The sequence below is a fragment of the Gracilinanus agilis genome, chromosome 4 (assembly GCF_016433145.1).
Source record: "Gracilinanus agilis isolate LMUSP501 chromosome 4, AgileGrace, whole genome shotgun sequence".
Taxonomy (NCBI): Eukaryota; Metazoa; Chordata; class Mammalia; order Didelphimorphia; family Didelphidae; genus Gracilinanus; species Gracilinanus agilis.
In genome coordinates this window covers 210,171,394-210,193,422 of record NC_058133.1, presented here as the reverse complement: position 1 = coordinate 210,193,422, position 22,029 = coordinate 210,171,394, and the positions used below count along the sequence as shown (strand labels likewise).

The 22,029-nt window shown below is 39.8% G+C and overlaps 1 protein-coding gene across 1 annotated transcript in view; it reads left to right on the top strand.

Moving 5' to 3' along the window:
• Nucleotides 1-22,029, top strand: part of TMEM104 (transmembrane protein 104) — a 93,710-nt gene that overhangs the window by 18,803 nt on the left and 52,878 nt on the right. The window contains exon 8 of the mRNA XM_044672360.1: nucleotides 235-343. Coding sequence (XP_044528295.1) covers nucleotides 235-343 — 109 coding nt within the window. The remainder of the gene's footprint in view (nucleotides 1-234; nucleotides 344-22,029) is intronic.

The following is a 22,029-nucleotide window of genomic DNA, read 5'->3' as shown; positions in this document are numbered from 1 at the left end:
AATGCCCTCTTTCTTATTGTAAAAATGACTGAACTAATGGCAGATTTCTGGATCCTTGGGGAAAGGTGCTGTAGAAATACAGTGTTCATTAAGAAGTTTGTTTCCTAAAGGATAGCACCACCAGTTAATGAGGTGAAGAAACTCTAATTGGTGGATTCATGATCTGTTCTCTCCAAGCGATGTAGTGAAAGTGTAGAGAGCTAAGAAAGACTGCCATTGTGTTCTTTTTACCAGCAGTGCCACTGGCAATCACTCCTGTGATGTGGGAGCCAGCACCAAGTACAATGATACAGACATATGTTGGGGCCCCATCAGACGTATTGACGCCTACCGCATCTACTTGGTGAGTGCTCTTGCTGATGCTTCTACCTTAGGCAACAGGGGGTTGTCTTGGAGTTACCCAAGGGTTTGAAGTGCCTTAAATTTCTGGTAAAATTTCCCATACAACAGTGTCCACATGACCTTATACCATTCATAGTCACTCGTTAATACTTTGGAGTTCTGTTAAATAATTGCTCCAAAGCATCTTGGTTCATATGTACACAGTTTGTTAACTAACTACAGGTCTGTGTACTTGGTTCATGGTGTTTGGGAGATTATTTACTTAACAAAGGACCTTTTGGCTGGAGGATTGCATTTTCTAGGAACTTTTGTTTTAATTGCATTATACCCCATTGTAGTGGATATCCAAAGGATCACGGGTGTATATTAGGGTTTTGAGGTTGGCGTGATCTGTCTTATCCTTGACCCTGTTTCCTGGTCTTTATCAGACAGGCTCTAGGCAGATCGCCTATCTCCCAAACCTTTTCTTTTCCTTTTGACAAATACAATTAATCTTTACGCTATCCATGATTGCTTTGTACCAAAAGATGTGAGAAGGAAGTATATGAGCTGAGCTTTGTTAATAAGATTCAAAACCAGGGGCAGTTATTTATCTCTGCTTTCTTTGTGAGTGACACTAAGAAATATTTCTCTTTAATTTTTGCAGCATCTCATCTATTAATATTCTTTGCTATTTCCCAGTACTCTCTGCCTGTGACATAGATTTAGATATGCTGGGTTCCATGCAGACTTGATATATGGTTACTTATTTGGTGTAGAAGGTAGGGAAAGAGAACTAAGACTCCAGAAGAATTGGCAACTTGATTCAAAACCCCCTGAACCAAAAGAGATATCCCTGGATCAAGCAAGCTTTGCTATTTTAATCTAGATACAAGAGTCCTAAGTATAATCAGGCCTCTTTTTTTACTTTTCCAATTCCCCATCCCACATTTAAAAGTATTATATTGATAGGCTGTTGGTAGACCTTGTTTTGCTATCTGCATTTCTGGAGCAGTAACATGACCTGGTTTTCCTCCTTCCTATCATCAAATTGGAGCTAGGATTTTGTTTTTCACTTGAATTGTGGCTCTGACCTATTCATTGCAGGTCTGGTGAGAATTTAGTACCAAGATAATAATTGATATTTCCTTTTATGTTCCTCCCCACCCTGCTTCCTGATATTCTGAGTGGGCAGATTAACCCCAACAGAGCAGCAGGGAGAGTTACCACGTTAGCAGCACAGCTGAGGCCCTGTTATGCTATTATCCCAAACACATCCTGCAGTGCATTTCACAAAACGGCCGTCTTGATTGATAAAATTAGCAAAGGCATTAGTAACTGTAAGGGCCTATTGCAAAGCCATCTGGAGCTCTTAACTGGTGTAGACATGGGGAAGAGTTGGGAAGAAAGAGATCTAGGAACATCACTGAAATCAGAATAGATTGAGGACAAAGAAACAAGAAGAGCATCTTAGGTGGGTTTTTTTTTTCCTTGCTTCAATTCATGGGGGGAAGATTACTTATTTCTTTCCTCCCCCTCATATTATCTCATTTTGTACCCACCCAGATGTAAGAAGGATTTTGAACCCCAGGAGTATTGACTGATGTTACTTGCCTGGTCAATTATTTAGAAATGATATTGTTGCCTTATTAAATTGCTCCTTTGCTTAGTCTTATTAACCTTCCACATGATGGACGCTCCTTCACTGAATCTCAATAACTTTTTGACTGAGACAGAAGGAACTTTTCAGGAATGCAGATACTCATTAATTACTGACTTCATCTTCTAGATATTTCATCTATAACTCATGAGGATAATTGATATTGGTGCCTGCAAAAAATGTTTTTGAAATGAAAGTTGGTGTCAGAAAGAAGCAAAACATTTTGATTGCTGCTTTCCCCTTGTTCTCTTAAAGGTTCTCTTAAAGACTTTAAATTTTCTCCTGAGTATTTTGGTATGATTCTGCACCCCCTTTCCCCACCTCCCTTCTAGTCAATGTTAAGAAAGCTTGTATGAGTGAGCAAACAAAGGTGCTGAACTTTTGTTCATTTTCAGAAGTCGCTTTATAACTTTGGAAGAAATTTCCAAGATGTTGAAAGTATAAAGCGTAATCCCCCAAAATCTCTGCTACTTTTTGTCAACAAAGGTTTTAGTTACCTTCTTTGGCAATGACTTTCCTGCATCACATCTGTGACTCTATCTGTCTGTATTCTGGCTTCTCTTCTTACCAAGTATGTCTAACAGGGCTTGTAAAGTATTTGGAGCTCTGTGGTCAGAGGGTCCAATAACATCAAATAGCTTCTCCTGATTATGAGACAAGGGTGGTATGATGCACATAGTCTTTTTAAGGACAGAGAAATATACATTTCTTCTAGTAACTGCTATTGGTCCTTAAGAGTCTTGGATAGTCTAATTTTCAGAAAAGCAGTACAAACCAAATGGCTAACCACTCCTCCAAATCATATATTCTATGTAAACACTTGCCCCTCAAATTAACCAGAAACTCCTGCCTCCTCTGGATATGTCCTTTAAAAAAAAAGTCTTTTCAAAGCTTAATAACAATCATTGCTAACATTTCAATTCTAGGACAAATGTTCTGTGGAGGACAAAGACTCAAAAGATCACATTTTGTTATGTAATGTCCAAAAAGCCTCTAAAAATGATATCTGCTATTTTCTGAAACTACACTGAAAACTCACCCAGAATAAACATATTTAGGAATATTAAGGTCCTCTCTTGACAGATACCTGCCTATGTAGCTTCTTGATTGCTGTTAACTAAAAGTAGCTTGCTTTTGAAGGGCTGCAACTTCTAGTGGTTTTCTCAACATTTTTTGCAGTTTTACAGAAGCCACTGACTTCCATAGACTGGAACTTCACTCTTTTCTCTTAGACCTGCTAAATGCTTAGATCATTTGGCTTTAAAAATAGAGGCTTCTGGGGTTCTGTTGGTGCTTTGGGATTCTTGAGCTGATATGTGATATGTTGGTCTTTTACATCTGTGGTTCCTAATGGATCTAATATGAGTCAGTTTCTCCCTATTATCCTTCCTTAGAGTAGCCACAAGGCAAGGATGCTGTGATTCCAAAGGGGTCCATGAGTCATTTGAATGCTTCCACTTTAAAGGGCATCCTAGAATGCCAGCCACAGCTGGAACCAAGAGCAGTCTAGGCCCCATAATTACTGCCAATGTGACTTATCAGTAAGATCAGATTTGAAATCTTGACTCCTTGTGTCCTTGCTACCTATCTTATCTTCTTCTTTGTGCTTTAAATAGATAAGTATTAAATGTCATCTCCCTCCAAATGGACAACCTTGTCTCTAAACTTGAGAAAGAGTTTAAGGAGTCTCCTATAGGGTCTCATTGAACAAAAAAAGTCAGATTTTAGCATTTCCTTCTTTTATGTTCAGCACAAAACCTGTGTATGTCACTGAAGCTATAGCATTGTAAAAGTTTCCTTCAGTTATCAGTTTGCCCTGAGTACCTTGATAGTATGACAGATGTCATTTTGCTCTGTCCCAGGAGAGTACTAAGTGATTTCATTCTCCTTTCTCATATTGCTGTTGTTTCCCTTTCCATCAGTCCCATCTCCTGCCTAGGATCCAGGCTATATCATTCCCTCCTCATGAGGAGTGTCAAAGAGAATCCCTATAAGAATCTATAAGGGTAAGTGGGGAGTCTCTAGGTACTGCAAACCCATCACCGTTGGAAAAGATGTGGTATGCAACACTTACAGGTGAACAGATGCTACTAGATCACAGGCAGCTCAGCGGGTACTAGCCAAGAAGAGCTGGGAGCGCAGATGGCAGAGCGGAGCTTAGCTTGGTTGGAAACCTGATTGTAAAGTAGAGGCAATGAGTGGGGTGCATTTATTGGCTCTCTTTGAGAAGTGACAAGGTCACCCCCAGCTTACCATGCTCCTTAGAGCTCAGAAACTAGACAGGGCAGTCCTGAAGTCTTGGGAAACACAGGACTCAGATTACAGGGTTTAGCCTTCCAGAACTCAGTTATAGCTTTTGCCCAGGTGTTGCCTATATCCAGGGTGTGTACTTTCTCTAAGGTTCTCTTCTGGATAGCTATTCCTTAACTAATAAGGAATGGGATGTCTTACTTTGAGGGTAGGAGTGTGGAGGAGGTGTGGAAGGTTGTCTTTAGAGAATTCATGGATATGTTAGAATGTTACGTTTGGGTTCCTTTTGGGTCTTCACTGATTTTTTTCCACCTTTGAGCCCTTTCTTTTTTGCCAGTCTGGTCCTCCCTTGAATGCATAAAACACCTAATAAAGTGCCTTCCACAGGATTTTCATAACAGATAAAAATATCCAAATCATTTTTTAGAAAATATTCTATAGAAATGGTACCTTGAAAGAAAAATGGCCTTTTTAGGGGAGAGAAGCTTGTAACCTCAGGACAGAGATCAGCCTTAAGCTTAGATTTTTTTCCTTCTCTTAAGGACTTGCTTTACCTAATAATCTCAGGCCTTATAATCCAAGTTTCTTTAAGTAAGGTGAAATACATATAGCTTCTAGCTGCCTGGAAGTAGGACTTGGCCATTTGAGGACAGGTTTTAAGGATGGTATCAATTCAGTAATCTCTATAGCTTGCTTACCCATATGACTGATTCTCTCTCTCTCCTTTCCTTGCCTAACCCATGCTTTCTGGATAGTGGCGTGGTCTTTTTGGGCAGTGCAGTCCTACTTGGAATGGAACATGACTTGCAAGGACATTTGCCTTCCCTTGCCACTGCTACAGAGGACACTTCTCTCAGTGTTCACCGTCTCAGCCGCTGTGTCCTGGGGCTATGGCATCTGCTAATAAGTGGGTCACAGCTGCCTTCAATTGAATATTCTTACTAATTTAGGAGCAGAAGGGGTCCTAGAGGCCTTTAGGACCAGTCAAGAGAAATGAGACAAGTAACAGGTTTTTCAGGGTGCATGCAAAGTATAGTAGTGATTTCATAAGACATGGAAAATTAGTGAAATGAGGCCAAGTTGGATGAAGAAAGCTAAGCTATAGAGCTAGCCAGGAAACTTATAGGTAAAGGATGTAACTGTCACTGTGTTACTAAAGCTGATGGCTAGGAGAGACTAGCTCTCTAGTTTGAAACTTGGGCCCCTTATTCACTATTCTGTGGAATACAATCCATTAAATAGGAATTATATTTTGTATTGATTGGTTCATCATTGAGAATTTTCTGACAACTCTTATCTTCAAAATCCCTTAGGCTTAATTAGAACTTTAGTTATTCACTCCAGAGTTATAGAATGGTTATCAATTTGCATTTTTCTTCAAGCTCCTGACTCTTACTCACACTCAACTCAAATGAAAATGTTTACAGTCTGAGACAAAGCCTGAGTATATTCTTTCTTCCTTCCCTCCCTCCTTCTTTCCTTCCATTTCTTCCTTTCCTCTTTCCCTTCCTTCCCTCCTTCCCTCCCTTCTGTCTTAGAATCAATACTGTGTGTTGGTTCCAAGGCAGAAGAGCAATAAGGGCTAGGAAATGAGGGTTAAGTGACTTGCCCGGAGTCATACAGCTAGGAAGTGTCTGAGGCTAGAATTGAACTCAGAACCTCTTGTCTCTAGACCTGGCTAAGCCACCTAGCAACCCCCTGAGTATTTTTTCTTAAATAGAAAGTTTGTGATGGGTGGAAACTTTAGATTGAACTGGAAGGTGTTGCTAACAGGGTCTGAAGCAGAAAAGTTAATGTATCTGGTATTGCCTGTCACCACTTCATTTTTTCCCCTTCTTCCCATGCAGTACCATTCAGTTTTCTGTCAGTTTGCTTATGCCCATTTTCCAGAGAGTCCAGAAAAGTTCTTCCTAGTAGAAGAAAAGGAGAGTGAAAATGGAAGTTGTAACTGATCAAACTTTGTGTGCCATGGCTGGGAATTTCTGAGGGTTTTTATTTTTGGTAGCTCTTTAGTCCCTGGTGGTTTTCTGTTTCCTGCCAACCACAGGGTTCAAAGCATATTATTATGAGCATCTGGACTGGTGTACTGATCCAAGATGCAGCTTGAAATCAGATTTGTTGAACCTTGAACACCTTTCTCTTTCCATGAGTCTGGATCTTAGGGACAAGAAGTTTTCTTGCAGGCTACCAACATGCTCACTTGCTATCCAAAGCGGGGAAGCCACATCTCCAAGCATTCATAAAAGCTTGGATTAAAATGATTGACTTTGAAGCATTTAACTAAGGTTCCCTTTTCAGGGGCAATAACAGTTCAATAACAGAGACAGGAATATAGTTGCTTTGTTTTTTAACTTTTTTGCTAGGAGTGGTCTGTCCATTTCTAATGAGAAAAAGTTTCTTGTTAGCTTCTCTATCCACTACCTCCACCCCCATTTTTTCCCTCCCTTTTCCTAGTAAAGTTCAGATTACCAAATCTCTCGTTCTCAGCCTTGGAATTGTTCTATAGGTTCCTGCCAAGGAATTTTGTGAACTTGTGTCTTTGTCCAGTCAGCAGAACTGTTGGTTCAGTTTGAGCCCCAGTGATATGTGTGTGCATTACTCTCATACCATTCATTCCTCTGATGCCTCTTCTGTATGTGCAATAGGTACTGCCTCAAGACCCTTACCACCCTAGGGAGTGTGCATCTACCTGCTGTGTAGTCTACCACTGGTTCTCCATCTTCAGTAACTATGTTTCCCTTTCTGCCTGTTTTCCCAAGCTTTCTGGTCCAACTATTTGAGAGAATTATTTTTATTTTATTTTTTAAGCCCTTACCTTCTATCTTAGTATTAATTAAATTCTAAGACAGAAGAGCAATAATGGCTAGGCAATTGGGGTTAAGCGACTTGCCCAGGGTCACACAGCCAGAAGTACCTGAGGCCAGATTTGAACCCAGGTCCTCCCAACTCCAGACTTAGCACTCCATCCATTGTGCTACCTTGCTGTTCTGGATTGTTTTTATTTTTAATACAGGTTTCAGGAACATGGGTTCTGCTGTCTGGCATCAAGACTGTTTTCCATCAGGTACACTTGTCTTATCTTTAAATGGCTGATGCTAGTGTGCCAGTCTAGAGAAAGGCATGTATTTCTCCATTCCCCTATTATACTCTCTTCTTTTCTTTACTTTCTTTAAAAATTACTGTTTCTTCAGCCTCCAATCTTCTACCCTCTTCTCATATAACAAAGTGAATCATAAGGGACCTTTCTACTTTGTCTTCCTTCCTTCCTCTGCCCTTTACCCCAGTATGATTTTTCCTTTGCATAACCAGGCTAACCCACCTTTGCCTCATTCTGGTGGGGTTAGTTGGCCACTTCTGAATTTGATGACATTCCACCAGCAGAGTAGGCGAATTCCAAACTTAAAAAATAAAAATTAGGTGATTATTTGATATTAGAAAATAATTCTTTCCTTCATAAAAGGATTAGTGTTTTCCTTATGCATCTAAAATAATTTTTAAAAAAAAACTTAATTCTCATAAAATTCCAGAACACATCTATTATATAAAAAGGGAGATGAACTTGTGGCTTTTTGTGGGAGAAGGGGAGTGGCTATTTCTGGCAAAGGTATAAAATAACCAAAGTTTAACTCTCATAGTTGAAAAAGCCCAAACAGGATTTGGATTGTGACCTCTTATATAGTCCAATGAAGAAATAATAGTTTAGGCATAGCAGAACCAGGAAAGCAATATGAAGTTTGTTATATATACCCACCACACATGGACAGACCAATTTAGTTGATCTGCCTCCAAATTTCTCTCTATGGGGAATGTTTGTCCCTGCTGGGAACCTTCTGTATCATGTTTTTTCCAGGACCCTTTTTACTTTTCAGTCTTACCCTGAGCCTCCCCCACTGTACAAGCCTGGAAATCAGGAGTAAAACCCAAAATTTCTCTCTCCTAGGGTATTACTGATATCTGACTTGTACCTATTTTCTTTAAAAAAAAATTATTTTTTCCTGATTATTTTGACACAATTTTTAATTGTCTCCTGACATTCTACATATCCATATTCTCTCTCTCCCTTCCACTTTGCTCCCTCCCCAAGAAAGCAGGTAATATGAGATAGGTGAGTGATAGCAAACCTTTTAGAGACAGTGTGCTGGGCCCCGCCTCCACCCCCACCACCCCAAACTGAGTACCATGCTCTTCCTCCTCACTGAGTGCTGGGTGCATCCTGCTCTCCTTCCCTTAACCTACACAGGGGAGGGAGGAACCGCTCTCATTGGGTTGCTGGGTGGGTGAAGTGAGGAATGTCCTCAGTGCAGGTGAAGAGGGGGAAGGGAGTGGCCTAAGTGCTCCACTCCCCTCCAGCTCTTCTGCTGTGAGCCGCCCACCTTATCCCCTGTGAGCTCCCGGGCAGGTGATAAAAAATGTTGTCAGGCTCTGGTGGAGAGGAGCAGCTCTGTCCCAGTCCCTCTGCCTTTCTAGTAATGAACTAGGAGGAGGGGGCGGCTATGTGTGCCCATAGAGAGTGTTCTGTGTGCCATCTTTGGCACCCATTCCATAGGTTTACCATCACTGATATAGGTTGTAGATATATTATCATACCATGTCCATGTTTGTCATGTTATTGCACCTGTTTTCTAAAAGAATACAAATCATTTTCCCGCTTTTCCAGATTTGTTCCTTTTTTTTTTTTTTTAAACCCTTACCTTCCATCTTAGAGTCAATACTGTGTATTGGTTCCAAGGCAGAAGAGTGGTAAGGGCTAGGCAATGGGGGTCAAGTGACTTGCCCAGGGTCACATGGCTGGGAAGTGTCCAGATTTGTTCTTAGAACACACACACACATACACCCTTAAAACACTGAAACCTGAGCCATCCTTATATTCAAAACTTCATTTTATATTTCATTTCATTCCTTACATGAGTTTTTTATGATATGTCTTCTGTCATGAAGACTATGTATTGCTTAAAACACTGGTATTACCTCTGTCCGACTATTTACCACCTTGGAGCAGGAGGGAGGGAGAGAGCAAATCTGAATCACAGAATGTCAGAAAACAATTGTCAAAAATGATTACTACTTGTATATGGGAAAAAAAGTATGTGTTTTTTTTAATTTCCTTTTGTTTCTGGAAAATCTCATTTCTGGACATAGGACTAAACTTGGCTTTTCCACACCATAAACCCACTCTAGCTGTATATCTGAGCTAGTATTGCTATTTATTCCTGAAGCACAGGACGTAAAAATTACTAAGTTTTGTTCTCTATTCCCAGGGCCCTTGTGATATTATTTTAAAGACAAAGTTTGTTCTCAAATAAGACTCAAATACAGTGTTTATATCCTTTCTAATCAGAAGTGCTATTCCATTAGGCTATAGAGCAGAAATATGTTATTAAATGAGAATATCCTCTATGAAAAGCATTTGAAGTCATGAAGTACTAAATCAGTTAGCATTGATTACTGTATGCCAGGTATTATGTTGAGCCCTGGATACATCATATGCTTATGTTAAATATGTGCCAGCATTAGCTACTGGGTCAAGGATTGTTTTGTTTAGTGCTCTTACATAGTAGGAGTAATAAACCTAATACATGTTTGTTGAGTTTAGCCAATTGAGTAAGTATCAAAGAAAGAAGTTAAAAATTACAAGAAAATACATTGGAGGGGGCAGCTGGGTGGCTCAGTGAATTGAGAACCAGGCCTAGAGATGGGAGGTCCTAGGTTCAAATCTGACCTCAGACACTTCCCAGCTGTGTGACCATGAGCAAGTCACTTAACCCCCATTGCTAGCCCTTACCACTCTTTTGCCTTAGAACCAATACCCAGTATTGAGTCTAAGATAGAAGGTAAGGGTTTTTAAGAAAAAGAAAAAAAAGAAAATACACTGGAGGAGCATCAAGGTGGTACAGTGGCTTGAGTGCCAGACCTGGAGTTGGGAGGGCCTAGGTTCAAATCTGTCCTATCTGTATGACCCTGGGCAAATCACTTAACCCCAGTTGCCTACCTCTTGCCACTCTTCTGCCTTAAAATTGAAATTAAGACAGAAGGTAAGAGTTTTTTTTGTTTTTGTTTTTTAACCCTTGTACTTTGGTGTATTGTCTCATAGGTGGAAGAGTGGTAAGGGTGGGCAATGGGGGTCAAGTGACTTGCCCAGGGTCACACAGCTGGGAAGTGGCTGAGGCCGGGTTTGAACCTAGGACCTCCTGTCTCTAGGCCTGACTCTCACTCCACTGAGCTACCCAGCTGCCCCCAGTAAGAGTTTTTTAAAAAAGAAAAGAAAATACATTGGACAAAGGTGTGAGCATTTAGCCCATCTGAGCAGTTGGGTGCATGTTCATAATTTGTTAATTAGTGTAAGCATGGGATTGAAAGACACCATATATGGGGGACAGCTGGGTAGCTCAGTGGATTGAGAGCCAGACCTAGAGACGGGAGGTCCTAGGTTCAAGTCTGGCCTCAGACACTTCCCAGCTGTGTGACCCTGGACAAGTCACTTGACCCCCATTGCCTACCCTTACCACTCTTCTACCTTGAAAAAAGAAAGACACCATATATGAAGGGATATTATATAGTGTGATGCTGAATAGATGTTCTGTGTGTCTGCCAAATGTGCAGTAGAATAGAACAAGCATAAATTACAACAAAGTAGATTTAATTAACATATAAGGAAAAACTTCCTTTCTACAAGGATTAGGAGACATAATAATATATAACAGGTGCCTAATAAATGCTTATTGATTGAATGTTTATTGGTAACAGAATATTTCTATGAAAACTTTTAACCAATAAGATAACGTGACTCTCTGGGGATGGGTAGGTATAAAACTACATGGAGGCAAAGGATTGATGAGTTTTCCCATTTCTATCTGGAAATAAGTAAACTGAGACAAATGAACTTACATGCCTCCCTATTCGGCTTGTTAGAGGTAAGCCCTAAACTTTTAGCACCTGTCAAAGCAAACATCTGAGCAACAACTCCCCCACCTCCCATCCACCCCCGCAGAGATACTTCTCCAGTATGAGTAGGCATCACCCACAGTGAATTATATCCAGGAACAAAGCATTGGTCAGGGGTTTGCTTTCCCTTGTGCAGTAAATTCATTCCAAAGAAGAAAGTAGTCCAAAATTCACAAGTCATCTTAAGTCTTGTCTGGCATGAGACAGACAATGCTGATGCAGGAATTATCCCAGCAGTAAATATTTGACAATGGTTGACTTTTGTTACTTCAGGCTAATGGGTAACCTCATTGTTCTTTGTCCCCTATTGCTTGCTGCCTTTTCTACCTGCTTTATAGTCAAACCAAATGGATTGGGGCAGAGGGATAAAGACATTTCAAAATATCAACTCAGGCAGAACTATAGCTTGAGCCCATTGAAAGAGTATCTCACTGTGTCCTTCTAATGGGGAGCTGATAGGTTGGTTAGTGTAATTTCTTAAAATTTAATCTGATGGAGATTGTTAATAAGCCATTCTAATCTAAGAGGAAACTAAGATGTTCCATACCTCCAAGGTTATTTAGTGCTGGGAAAGAATCCTATTCTGTTCTTCCGTATCTATTTCGAGGTCAGACGTCAGCCTGAAAGGGGCGGAGTTAGCTCTGGCTCTGCAGCTTCTCTCTGCAGGGATCCTGTGTTTTGGGCACCTGACTTCTCTCCCTCCTCTCCAACTCCAGATCCAAGCATTCCCACCCCTCTCCGCTCTCCCTGGGGAAATATAATTAAGAAATTTGGAGTGAAGGAAGGTCAAGGAGCCACTGAAGTGATTACCTGACTTAACAGATGAACATGCCATAAGTATTGTGCCTTTGAAAAATTAGATAGTAGTCATCCAGGGAAATCGGATGTTTCCATTTTTTTCCTCATGAAAGAATGATTCAAGAAATATATTTATGCTGTCAAAACATGAAGTGACTATTGGCGATGGAACCAAGTCACCAGGTTCCAAGGCCCATAGCACTGGCTTACCCTGACTTTTGTTCACATTCTTGGTTGCATCTGTTTTATTTCATTCTAGACAGAGAAACAGGTTGAGGGGAGGAGGTTGTGAAAGCGATTTTTCCAAGTGAATTTGGTTGAGTGCCAAATTGACAGTTCTGGAGGATCTAAACCTCCCTCTGTTTTCTCATAGCACAGAAGGTAGTAGTATCCTTAGTAGCAAGTAATCTCTGCTCCCTCGACAATTCAATTTTTCCCTAGGGACCATAAGAGTTGTATTGTAGCTTTATCCTTACTGCTACTACTGTTCCCTATTTCTTGGGAATTGTGGACACAAGGACAGATTGGACCTTACTGTGTAATAGATGATCCTTGAGGACCAGAACTCATCAATTTGCATTTTTATCCTCAGTGCCCACGATATTACCTTTAACAAAGCAGGTGATTAATAAGAGCACATTGAATTGAATTGTCATCAGGCCTAAATAACATGAAAGAGATGACTTTGACCCTTTACAGAGATTTTTTTTAATAGATTTTTATCTTTTATTTTCACATTACCTAGATTTTCTCTTATATCTTTCCCTTTCCTAGATAATTACAATACCTTTTCTTGAACTGATCAATTGTGATAATGTGTGCAAAGTACTTTGTATTTGAAAATATAAATGTCAGCTGCTATTTTTGTTCCAAAATGAATTCTATAGCATCCACCCCTTTGCAGTGTTTAGTGTGTGTATGTGAGTTGTGTCAACAAAGTTAAGGTATCCATTCACATCAACTGGTATTGCCTGAGTCATTAACTCTGTTGGCCTGCATTATAGAGCCTCTGACAAGGCACCACAAGCAAGCAAGGATTTTAATGGTGGCATACAAATAAGTAGGGACCTAGACTGGCAAATTTCACCCTTAAGTTTCAGTTTAAAGCAGGAAATATCGAAGGAGTGACCACTTTGCCTGTGATATGGAGTACGATGAAGAGTTTGCTAGTACCAGGATATCTCTGGGATAACCTATGGAGGATGATGTAGTGGAAAGAACACTGGAATTTGGAGAGTCAGAATCCTCTGCCAGCTCTGACCTTTTACTATTGTGCATCTGTGGAGCTAGGAGGTAGTAATGGCTTTTCTACTCCTACAACCATTGGGGTTGCACCTAGTGGCTAGCAATTTGAGGAGATAATTATGATTTGTGAAGGTTGATTATGTGGGCTCACTAGCCCACAAGCCTGATATTAGGTAAAAACAGTTTTTGGTGGCTATTACTGCATTATAATTGTCTTGGCATAGGTACTAGCCTTTCTACCTAACCCTCCTTTCTTGTTATCCTGAGAGCTGTTGATTGCTCAGGAAGCTCAGCAGTGTGAGTGCCACTCAACTATTCTCAATTTGAGATAGAGCTGGGCTAGTTCTCTCTAATTCAGGGAAATGCCAAGCAGCCACTTAAGGAATTCTTCCTCCTCTTAAGTAGAATGGGTATGATGGGATTGGGGAGGTGACATAATTTTAAAAGATCTTTACAGAATCACAGAATTTTAGAAAGGGAAAGGATCTTGGTGGTCTTAAAATGATCCATGCTCAAAAAGGAATATCTATTATTATATGTCTGTCAAGTGGCTATTCAGCTTCTGCTAGAAAACCTTCATTGAGAAGAAACCCATTATCTTTTTGGAATTATTAGATTTTTTCTTACTCCAAATCTAAATTTGTTTCATTGTAACGTCTACCCATTATTCCTGGTTCTTCCTTCAGGGGCTGAACAGAACAAATCTAATCCCTCTTTTTTCTAATTCTTACTTTCTGCCTTAGTAACAACTCTTAAGACAGAAGGGCAAAGGCTCAGCCATGGGAATTAAGTGACTTGCCCAGGGTCACATAGCTAGGAAGTATCTGAGATCAGATTTGAACTCAGGTCCTTCTATCTCCAGACCTGGCATTCTAACCATTGTGCTACTTAACTGCCCCATATCCATCTTTTTACTTGATAACCCTTTATGTACTTCAATACAGCTATCATTAAACCCTGAGCCCTTTTCTTTTCCAGTCTCAAAATCCCGTGACTTCAACTATCCCTTATGTAAAATAGGCTCAAAGCTCTTCATCATAGTCATTGCTCTCATCTGAATACTCTTCAACTTCTAAATACTGTTGGGGGGTTTTGAGACTGGGTCTATCTTTGTCTCCAGGATGGAAGTGCAGTGGCCATTCACAAATCTGATCCCACTGCCGATAGACTCAAGAAGAGCTTTGATCTGCTCTGTTTCTGATCTGGGCCAGCTTGCAATTATCACCCTACCCTTGGGGGGTTCACCATATTGGATACCAAATTGACTTAGTACCCTGCAGCTCAGAACTCCTGATCTTAATCAAACTACCAGTCTCAGCCTCCTCAGTAGCAGGGATTGGGATTGCAATGGTTCAGTACCAATGCCTGGCAATCACTAATCTTAAATTGTGATGTCTAAAACTGAATACAGTACTCCAAATGAACAGGGCAGAGGGCAGAGGGATTCTCAACTCTTTTGTTCCCAGAAGTTTTGTTCCTTTTAGTACAAAACAGTAGTGAATTAGCTTTATTTTGGCTGCCATATCATACTGAAAATCATCAGTATGTCAAGTTTACAGTCCAGCAAAACTGATCTTAAAACTGCCAATTAACTATGCTCCTCTCATCTTGTACCTGCACAGCTGAGTTGTTTTTTTTTCAACTCAGGTGTGAAATTTGATCTGTTCAATTCTAGTCTAGCCATCTAGCCTATTAAGCTATCATTGGATCTGATCCCTATCATCCAGCATGAGGGTTATCATTTCTTGCTTGTGTCATCTGCAGATTTGATAAGCATGTCATCTGTGCTTTTATCCAAGATAGACAAGGATCAGCCTAGATCACTGGGCTCCAGTGGAAACCTTTTGCCAAGTTGACGGCACATCATTAGTCACTACTCTGGTCAATCAGTTTTAAATCTATCTAGTTGTATATTGTTTTTTCCACAGTTCTCTATATTCTCTTACAAGAATACTATGAGATGCTTCTTGTCAAATGCCTTTTCTGATCAATTCTATAGCATTATCTTTATGTACTTTTTTTAAAAGTAACTGTAGCCCCCAGAGAGCCTGGATTCAAATTATAAGGTTACCAGGACAAGAACCATAGCATAGTAGCAAAAAATAACTTTTCTTTAAGGGTATAAACTAACATTTCTAACAGCAGGAGGAATTCCTGATAAAAAACACTATAGAATAGCTTCCTGTATTACTGATTCAGTTCATATGGAGGCTGGCTTGAAAAGGTCAACAGAAGTCTTCTTTTTGTTCCAATTTCTTCTAGTTATGTTACCTAGGGATCTACTAAGCTGCCTAGTCATGTTATAGATAAATGAGTTCTGCTAGTTGATTCCTGGCTGAGCAGGAGTTTCATAATTACTTTAGCTGAAACCAAGAGAAACTTTCCTATAAAATCTTACACAAATTCTTTATCTCCTTTGATAATCTTGTCAAAAAAGGAAACAGGATTAGTTTGGCATGGCCTGTTTTTGCTGAAGCCATGTTAGTACTTAGTCTCTTCTCTGAAATTTTCTCCTGAATCAAATAAGTCAAGTTCATTGGCCTATTGTTAACAAATTCTATGAACTTCCCTTTTTTGAAAATTGAGGCATTTGTTCTTTTTCAATTCTGTTGATATCTCCTATTTTTTATGATTTTTCAGATATTCACCAACTATTTTTTCTTAGTCATATCCACCAATTTTTTTTAGTACCAAGGAATGTAATTCATCTGGGCCAGGAGACTTGAATTCATCAAGGCTATAAGATGCTCTTACAGTCTCCTTCCTAATTGGCCAACAAATCCCTGGTATCCATTTTTGTTCTAGCATTTCCACTGCAAAGGCCATTTTGCTGGACAGGTAATCAGAGTTAAAAATTGGGTAGCTCTGCCTTCTTTGTTGTTAATTACTATCACCCCATCTACTCCAGTTGTGCTCTTTCTCCTGATTCCCTCTTTTCTAAAACCAAGCTTAAATTTTTTTTTTCTCATCCTGTGCTTCCTTTACCATCCTCTGCTTATTCTAAGTTCACAAACTTCGGACACCATATTTGCAGGACTTTGTCAAATTTCTGTCTTAATCCTATTACCTGCTCTTTCCATCCTTCTATAATTTTAAAAAATCTAAGTTGGCTAGTAAATGAGTTCTCTCTGTAGCCACCAGATAATTCTCATTTTTTCTCCATTGGAATTCCTTCTCTTTCTCCTGTATGTAAAATTTTACCATTCTCTTGACAAACGTCAACGGTTTCCTTTAACACCCAAGACCTTTTTCCCCTTTTAGAAGCCATGCTTCTGTTCCTTTCAGGAATAGTTTATCATCCCTCTCAACTTGGAAAACAGAAAGGCATTTTTCAACTCTTTTAACTTCTCCAGATGGAAGAAAGATCAATCTATATTTGCAGCATAGATAGTAATTTGGCAGTAGTAGAAGTAGAAATATTATACAGTTACTGAAAAATTCACTCTGCTAGTCATACTAGTTTAGATTCTTAGCCTTAAAAAAAAAAAAATCTGTTCTTGGTCTCTTACCTCCTAAAGGTCAATTAGAACCATTTCACTTTTTTAACATTTCAGAGTAACTTAATTAGGCACCCCTGGCTCCTCCTTAATTACAACAACAGTGTTAAAGCCTCTAAGCTACTTTCTTTCCATTTTCAGGCTCACCCACTATTTGTTTTGGCCAGTTCACCTGATTGAATAATTACTTATCATTTCTTACTTTGCTAACTAACTTATCATTTTTATTTTTCTTGAGTTCTTTTCCTTGAATCAGTCTCCGTTCAGGGTCTTATAACTTGATCCTTCTGGATATTATACCTTTTTCTTCGTCTTTTCTCACAGAAACCAGAAGTAGAATCTGATCCTAGAGATTTTTTCCTTCAAGTCCAAACCCCAACTTCCCCCTTTTTCCCTCCATTTTCACAATTTCCTTCACCTTATTCAGCTCAAGTCTTCTCTTCTTCTTCTTTTCCCATAATCTAATCACACAGAAGCTGGGCCATCATTTTAGTGCTGATCTCCTTTCCTGGTTTTACCACATTTTGAGTGATTAGAAAGTGATTAGAAAAGAGAAGTAGGTGACCCCTTTTTTCCTTCTTTCAAGCAAAACCATGACTAGTCCTTAGTCTCTTAACTACCACATCTATCATTAGCTTGATTTCTCTACCCTTCCCCTTCTCTTTATTGACAAGTAGAGACCTTTTAAAATGGCACACCAATCTGATTTTCATAATTACCTGTGTGTGGAATGTTGAACCCAATTTCCATTTTTTTCATTTTCTGTTTATAAGGACTTAGAATAGGATACTTTCTAAAACTTACTTACTATGATCATTAAGGCCCCTCCCTCTATCCTTTTTTTCCATTTCTTCCTTTCTTCTCATCCCAGGCTGGAAGGGAGTAGGGCTCATGGGCCTGATTGCAATATTGATCAGCATGGGCCAAGACTCTCCTTCCTCAGTAACCTAGTGACCTCCACTTCCAAGGATCACCCTAAAGGTCGTCCCATATTTGGTACACACTTCTGATCACTTTCTCCCTGTTGCAACTTATAACTCATGAACTCAAGGGATCCAGCACCCTTGGCCTCCTCAGCAGCAAGCACCACCATACTCAGTCTTTCCTACCCCACTCCCTTTTGTTCCCATAGATTTGATTTCATATCATCTGGCTTTTCACATATGGAAATAGCTGACCCTGGATCAGGATGATGGAATCTTTCCCTCTTTTCCACCTTCTTCCCCCTACTCTACCAAGGAAGCAAACATTAATGACAGATCAGGAGGGGGACATTTCTTTGGATTCTTAAGCAGTATAATAAAAAGCCACAGGCAGGTAGAAGCTGTGCTAGCATTTCAGGGGCTCCTGAGAAGCACTAAAGTTTGTAGAAGTGGTGGTCAGGGGGTAAGGGTTCTATTTCAGGGACAGAACTTTTCCCATTCCTAACTGCAACACTGTCACCACCTGATCGTTCCCTAAGCTAAAAAATTTAGGTGGTGATACAAACAGCTGGTCTGTGGTATGTCAGACTTCCAGAGACTGGGATGGAGGAGAGATTGTGGTGTGAATATGTAGACAATTCAGTGGTGCTGATCACATGCTACTGAGAGCTAGTGTGTGAGCTCAGAAAGACACATGCTCCTTAGAATATGCACCTTGTTCCATTTTTCTCTATCTTATTCCTCTTTAAGAGCTGTCAGCAGGGATATAAATATTTACTAGTCTATATATTGTAAGACAGAATCATCTGTGTCAGCTCTGTTACTTCAGTTGTAAGGGTTCTGTCTCAAGGGACATTTCAATGATGTAATAATTTTGGCTACTCATGTAACTTCTTTTCACCAAGATTTCAGAGAAAACTGCTTAAGTCAGTCCATCCAAGTTGAAGTTTGAGACCCAGATCTAAATTTTGAGCCTAGTTTTAGATATATTACTTAGGCTGAGTTATTTGGCCTCATTGTGCCTTCTGCTTTCCCGTCCATTAACTAAGGGAAAGATATTATTTTCCTCATTGGGCTTTCATTGGGATAAAATAAAAACCAGTGCCATTTGAAGGAAGAAGAAATTTCAGTCTAATGGGGTCATGTATTCTTCATTAAAAAAATGTTTTGTTGATATCTTTCATTTTTATAACACAGTCATTTCTCCCTTTAAGCTTGAACATCCCCTCATGTCAAAAACAATTAAGCAGAAGGCAGCTAGGTGGCTCAATGGATAGAGAATGAGATTTAGAGATACTGAGATACTAGAGATACAAATGTAACCTCAGACACTTTCTAGCTATGTGACCCTGGGCAAGTCAATTAACCCCATTGCCTAGCTCTTACCTTTCTTCTGCCTTGGAACCAGTACATAGTATTGATTCCAAGAAAGAAGGTAAGGGTTTATTTAAAAATAAAAAAAATTAAAACAATCAAGCAAAATATATATGCAGAAGCCCTATCTGATGACATATAAAATATTTTCTCTTAACAGTCCAACCTCTGCTATAAGGAAGGAAGAATATTTTGCCATTCTTTTAAATAGGAACAAGTTTCCATTGGTTTTTCTGTTACTCAGAGTTCAAGTGTCACTAAAAGTGATCTTTCTATTTATTGTGTTATCATCTTTATGTGTATCGTTCCCAGGTTTCTGTTTGTTTTTCCTCTTTTCTTTTTTTTTAAACCCATACCTTCTATTTTAATATCATTTCTAAGACAGAAGAGCAGCAAGGGCTGAGGTTAAAAATGACTTGGCCCAGACTTACACAATTAGGAAGTGTTGAGGCCAGATTTGAAACCAGGTTTTCTTGACTCCAGACTCCAGACATGGTGTCCATCCATTGTTCTACCTACCTGCCCTTTTTGAATCATTTTGTTCAACTCTTTTCATGTTTTTCTGAATTTCTCTTTTAATCCTTTTCCTTTTGTCTTAGAATCGCCATTTTAAATGTCATTTCCAAGGCAGGAGATTGGTTGGGGCGAGGCAGTTGGGGTTAAGTGACTGGTTCAGGGTCACATAGTTAAGAGGTGTCTGGGGCCAGATTTGAACCCAGACCTCATGAATCTGGGCCTGACTCTCTACTGAGCCACCTGGCTGCCCCATAAAAATTAATCATTTTCCTTTTTGTTCTTTTTCTTCCTTGGAGTATATAGGTCCAGTAATGGGATAATTTAGCGAGTTTTCTTACTCAGTTCCAAATTGGAATCTAGAATGCTTGGGCCACTCCACAAAGAGTGGATAAGTATATGTCTCCCAAATAGATGTTTGAACATTTTATTGTTCCTATCTTTTAAAATCTGTTAATGTATATGAAGCTCTATCCAGTGAGCCACCTAGCTGCCCTCTTCATATATAAATTATGTGGATAATTTATATGAATTTACAATAAGTGACTGGGAACATATTTTCATGTGTTCATTTGTAGTTTATAAATATTTTGAAAACAGTTCATATCCCTTGACCTCTTATCTATTGGGGAATGCATATGTTTTTCTGTGGGAATAGATTAAATGTCTGGTTGTTGGGAAGGGAGAGGGATGGAGAACAGAATAGGTTGGGCAGGCAAGGGAAGGAAATCAGTCAAAAACAAGTTCTGATTCAATTCAGAGCATTTCTGGTTCTTCGTACTAGGTCTGTTCCTAATCCCAGCTGTATTTAGATAAGAAAAAGCTAAGGTTCTCAGGAGACCTGGAGATATTAGTAGTTGTCAAATTAGTCAAGGGTAGCTTTGCTGTCTGCACAGTTAGTGGAGAAATTCAACATTAAACCCAAGAGCCACCTGCCAAGTGACCTCAACTACTACCATGTTGACAGGCCAATATCTCTTGAGAGCCCAGTAGGCATCATCTGGATTCCTCAAGAGTTGCTAGGTAATGCTCTGTTGGCTGTTGACTGTCCTATGCCCAGCCCTTCCATCTCCACATAGCCTTCATTTAAACTCTGAAAACTAGCTCTGAGCAGTCCTGGGAACTCTCAGCTCAAATCAGAATTGCCACTTTACTGACAACCATACTTAAGCAATTGATCCTCTCAGCCCTACTCAAGGAAGCATCTTTTCTTCTTTCCTTCTTTCTCCCTCATTTCCTGCCTTCCTTTTCCTAGGTAAAAAAAATCACAAATGAACTGATTCTGCCATATGCTAGGAAGTATCACTGGGCTGGGTTTGTGACAGCCAGACTTTTGTCTCAAGATGTCCTGGGAGCCCACTGTAACCTGGGAGTCCTCATCTCCTTCAATGCCTCTCTACAGAGGCAGGATCAGAGACAAAACAATCATCCCTTTCTTTGAGTTCTGCCTGAAGTCTTCTCTTGGACTCATTTCTGTCAGATTCTACCTTTACTAGAAAGAATATTCTCATTACTGATGAGTGCTGTACACAATGACTTACTAATAAATAAGAGCAGTTGGGTAGGTCTGCTAACATGATCAAAGGATTTGTAGACTTCTGTTGCAGTCCATGTGATTAGATAAACCTGAGAGAATACAAATGTCTTGTATTTGCAAGAGTTTTTTTTTATTAGACATTTATTAATATTCGTTTTTAATCTGTTTACATACTTTATGCCCCTACTTTCCCCTTCACCCCCGCTCTCCCCCCACCCATGGCCAACGCACATTTCCACTGGTTGTAACATGTGTCCTTGTTCAGGGTCTATTTCCCATTCATGTCCACCTCAGCCCATGCATTCAAGCAATTGTTTATCTTATATGTTTCCTCTCCTGCAGTCCTTCCTCTGAATGTGGGTAGCATCTTTACCATAAATCCCTCAGAGCTGTCTTGTGTCATTGCAGTGCTGCTGGTACAGGAGCCCATTACATTTGATTTTACCATAGTATATCAGTCTCTGTGTACAATGTTCTTCTGGCTCTGCTCCTTTCACTCTGCATCACTTCCTGGAGGTCTCTCCAATTTGCATGGAATTCCTCCAGTTTATTACTCCTTTTAGCACAATAGTATTCCATCACCCGCATATACCACAGTTTGTTCAGCCATTCCCCAATTGAAGGACATCACCTCATTTTCCAGTTTTTTGCCACTACAAAAAGCGCAGCTATAAATATTTTCGTACAAGTCTGTTTATCTATGATCTGTTTGGGGTACAAACCCAGCAATGGTATGGCTGGATCAAAGGGCAGGCTGTCTTTTATAGTCCTTTGGGCATAATTCCAAATTGCCAGCCAGAATGGCTGGATCATTTCACAACTCCACCAGCAATGCATCAATGTCCCGATTTTACCACATCCCCTCCAACATTCATTACTCTCCCCTTCTTTCATTTTAGCCAATCTGCTAGGTGTGAGGTGATACCTCAGAGTTGTTTTGATTTGCATTTCTCTAATTATTAGAGATTT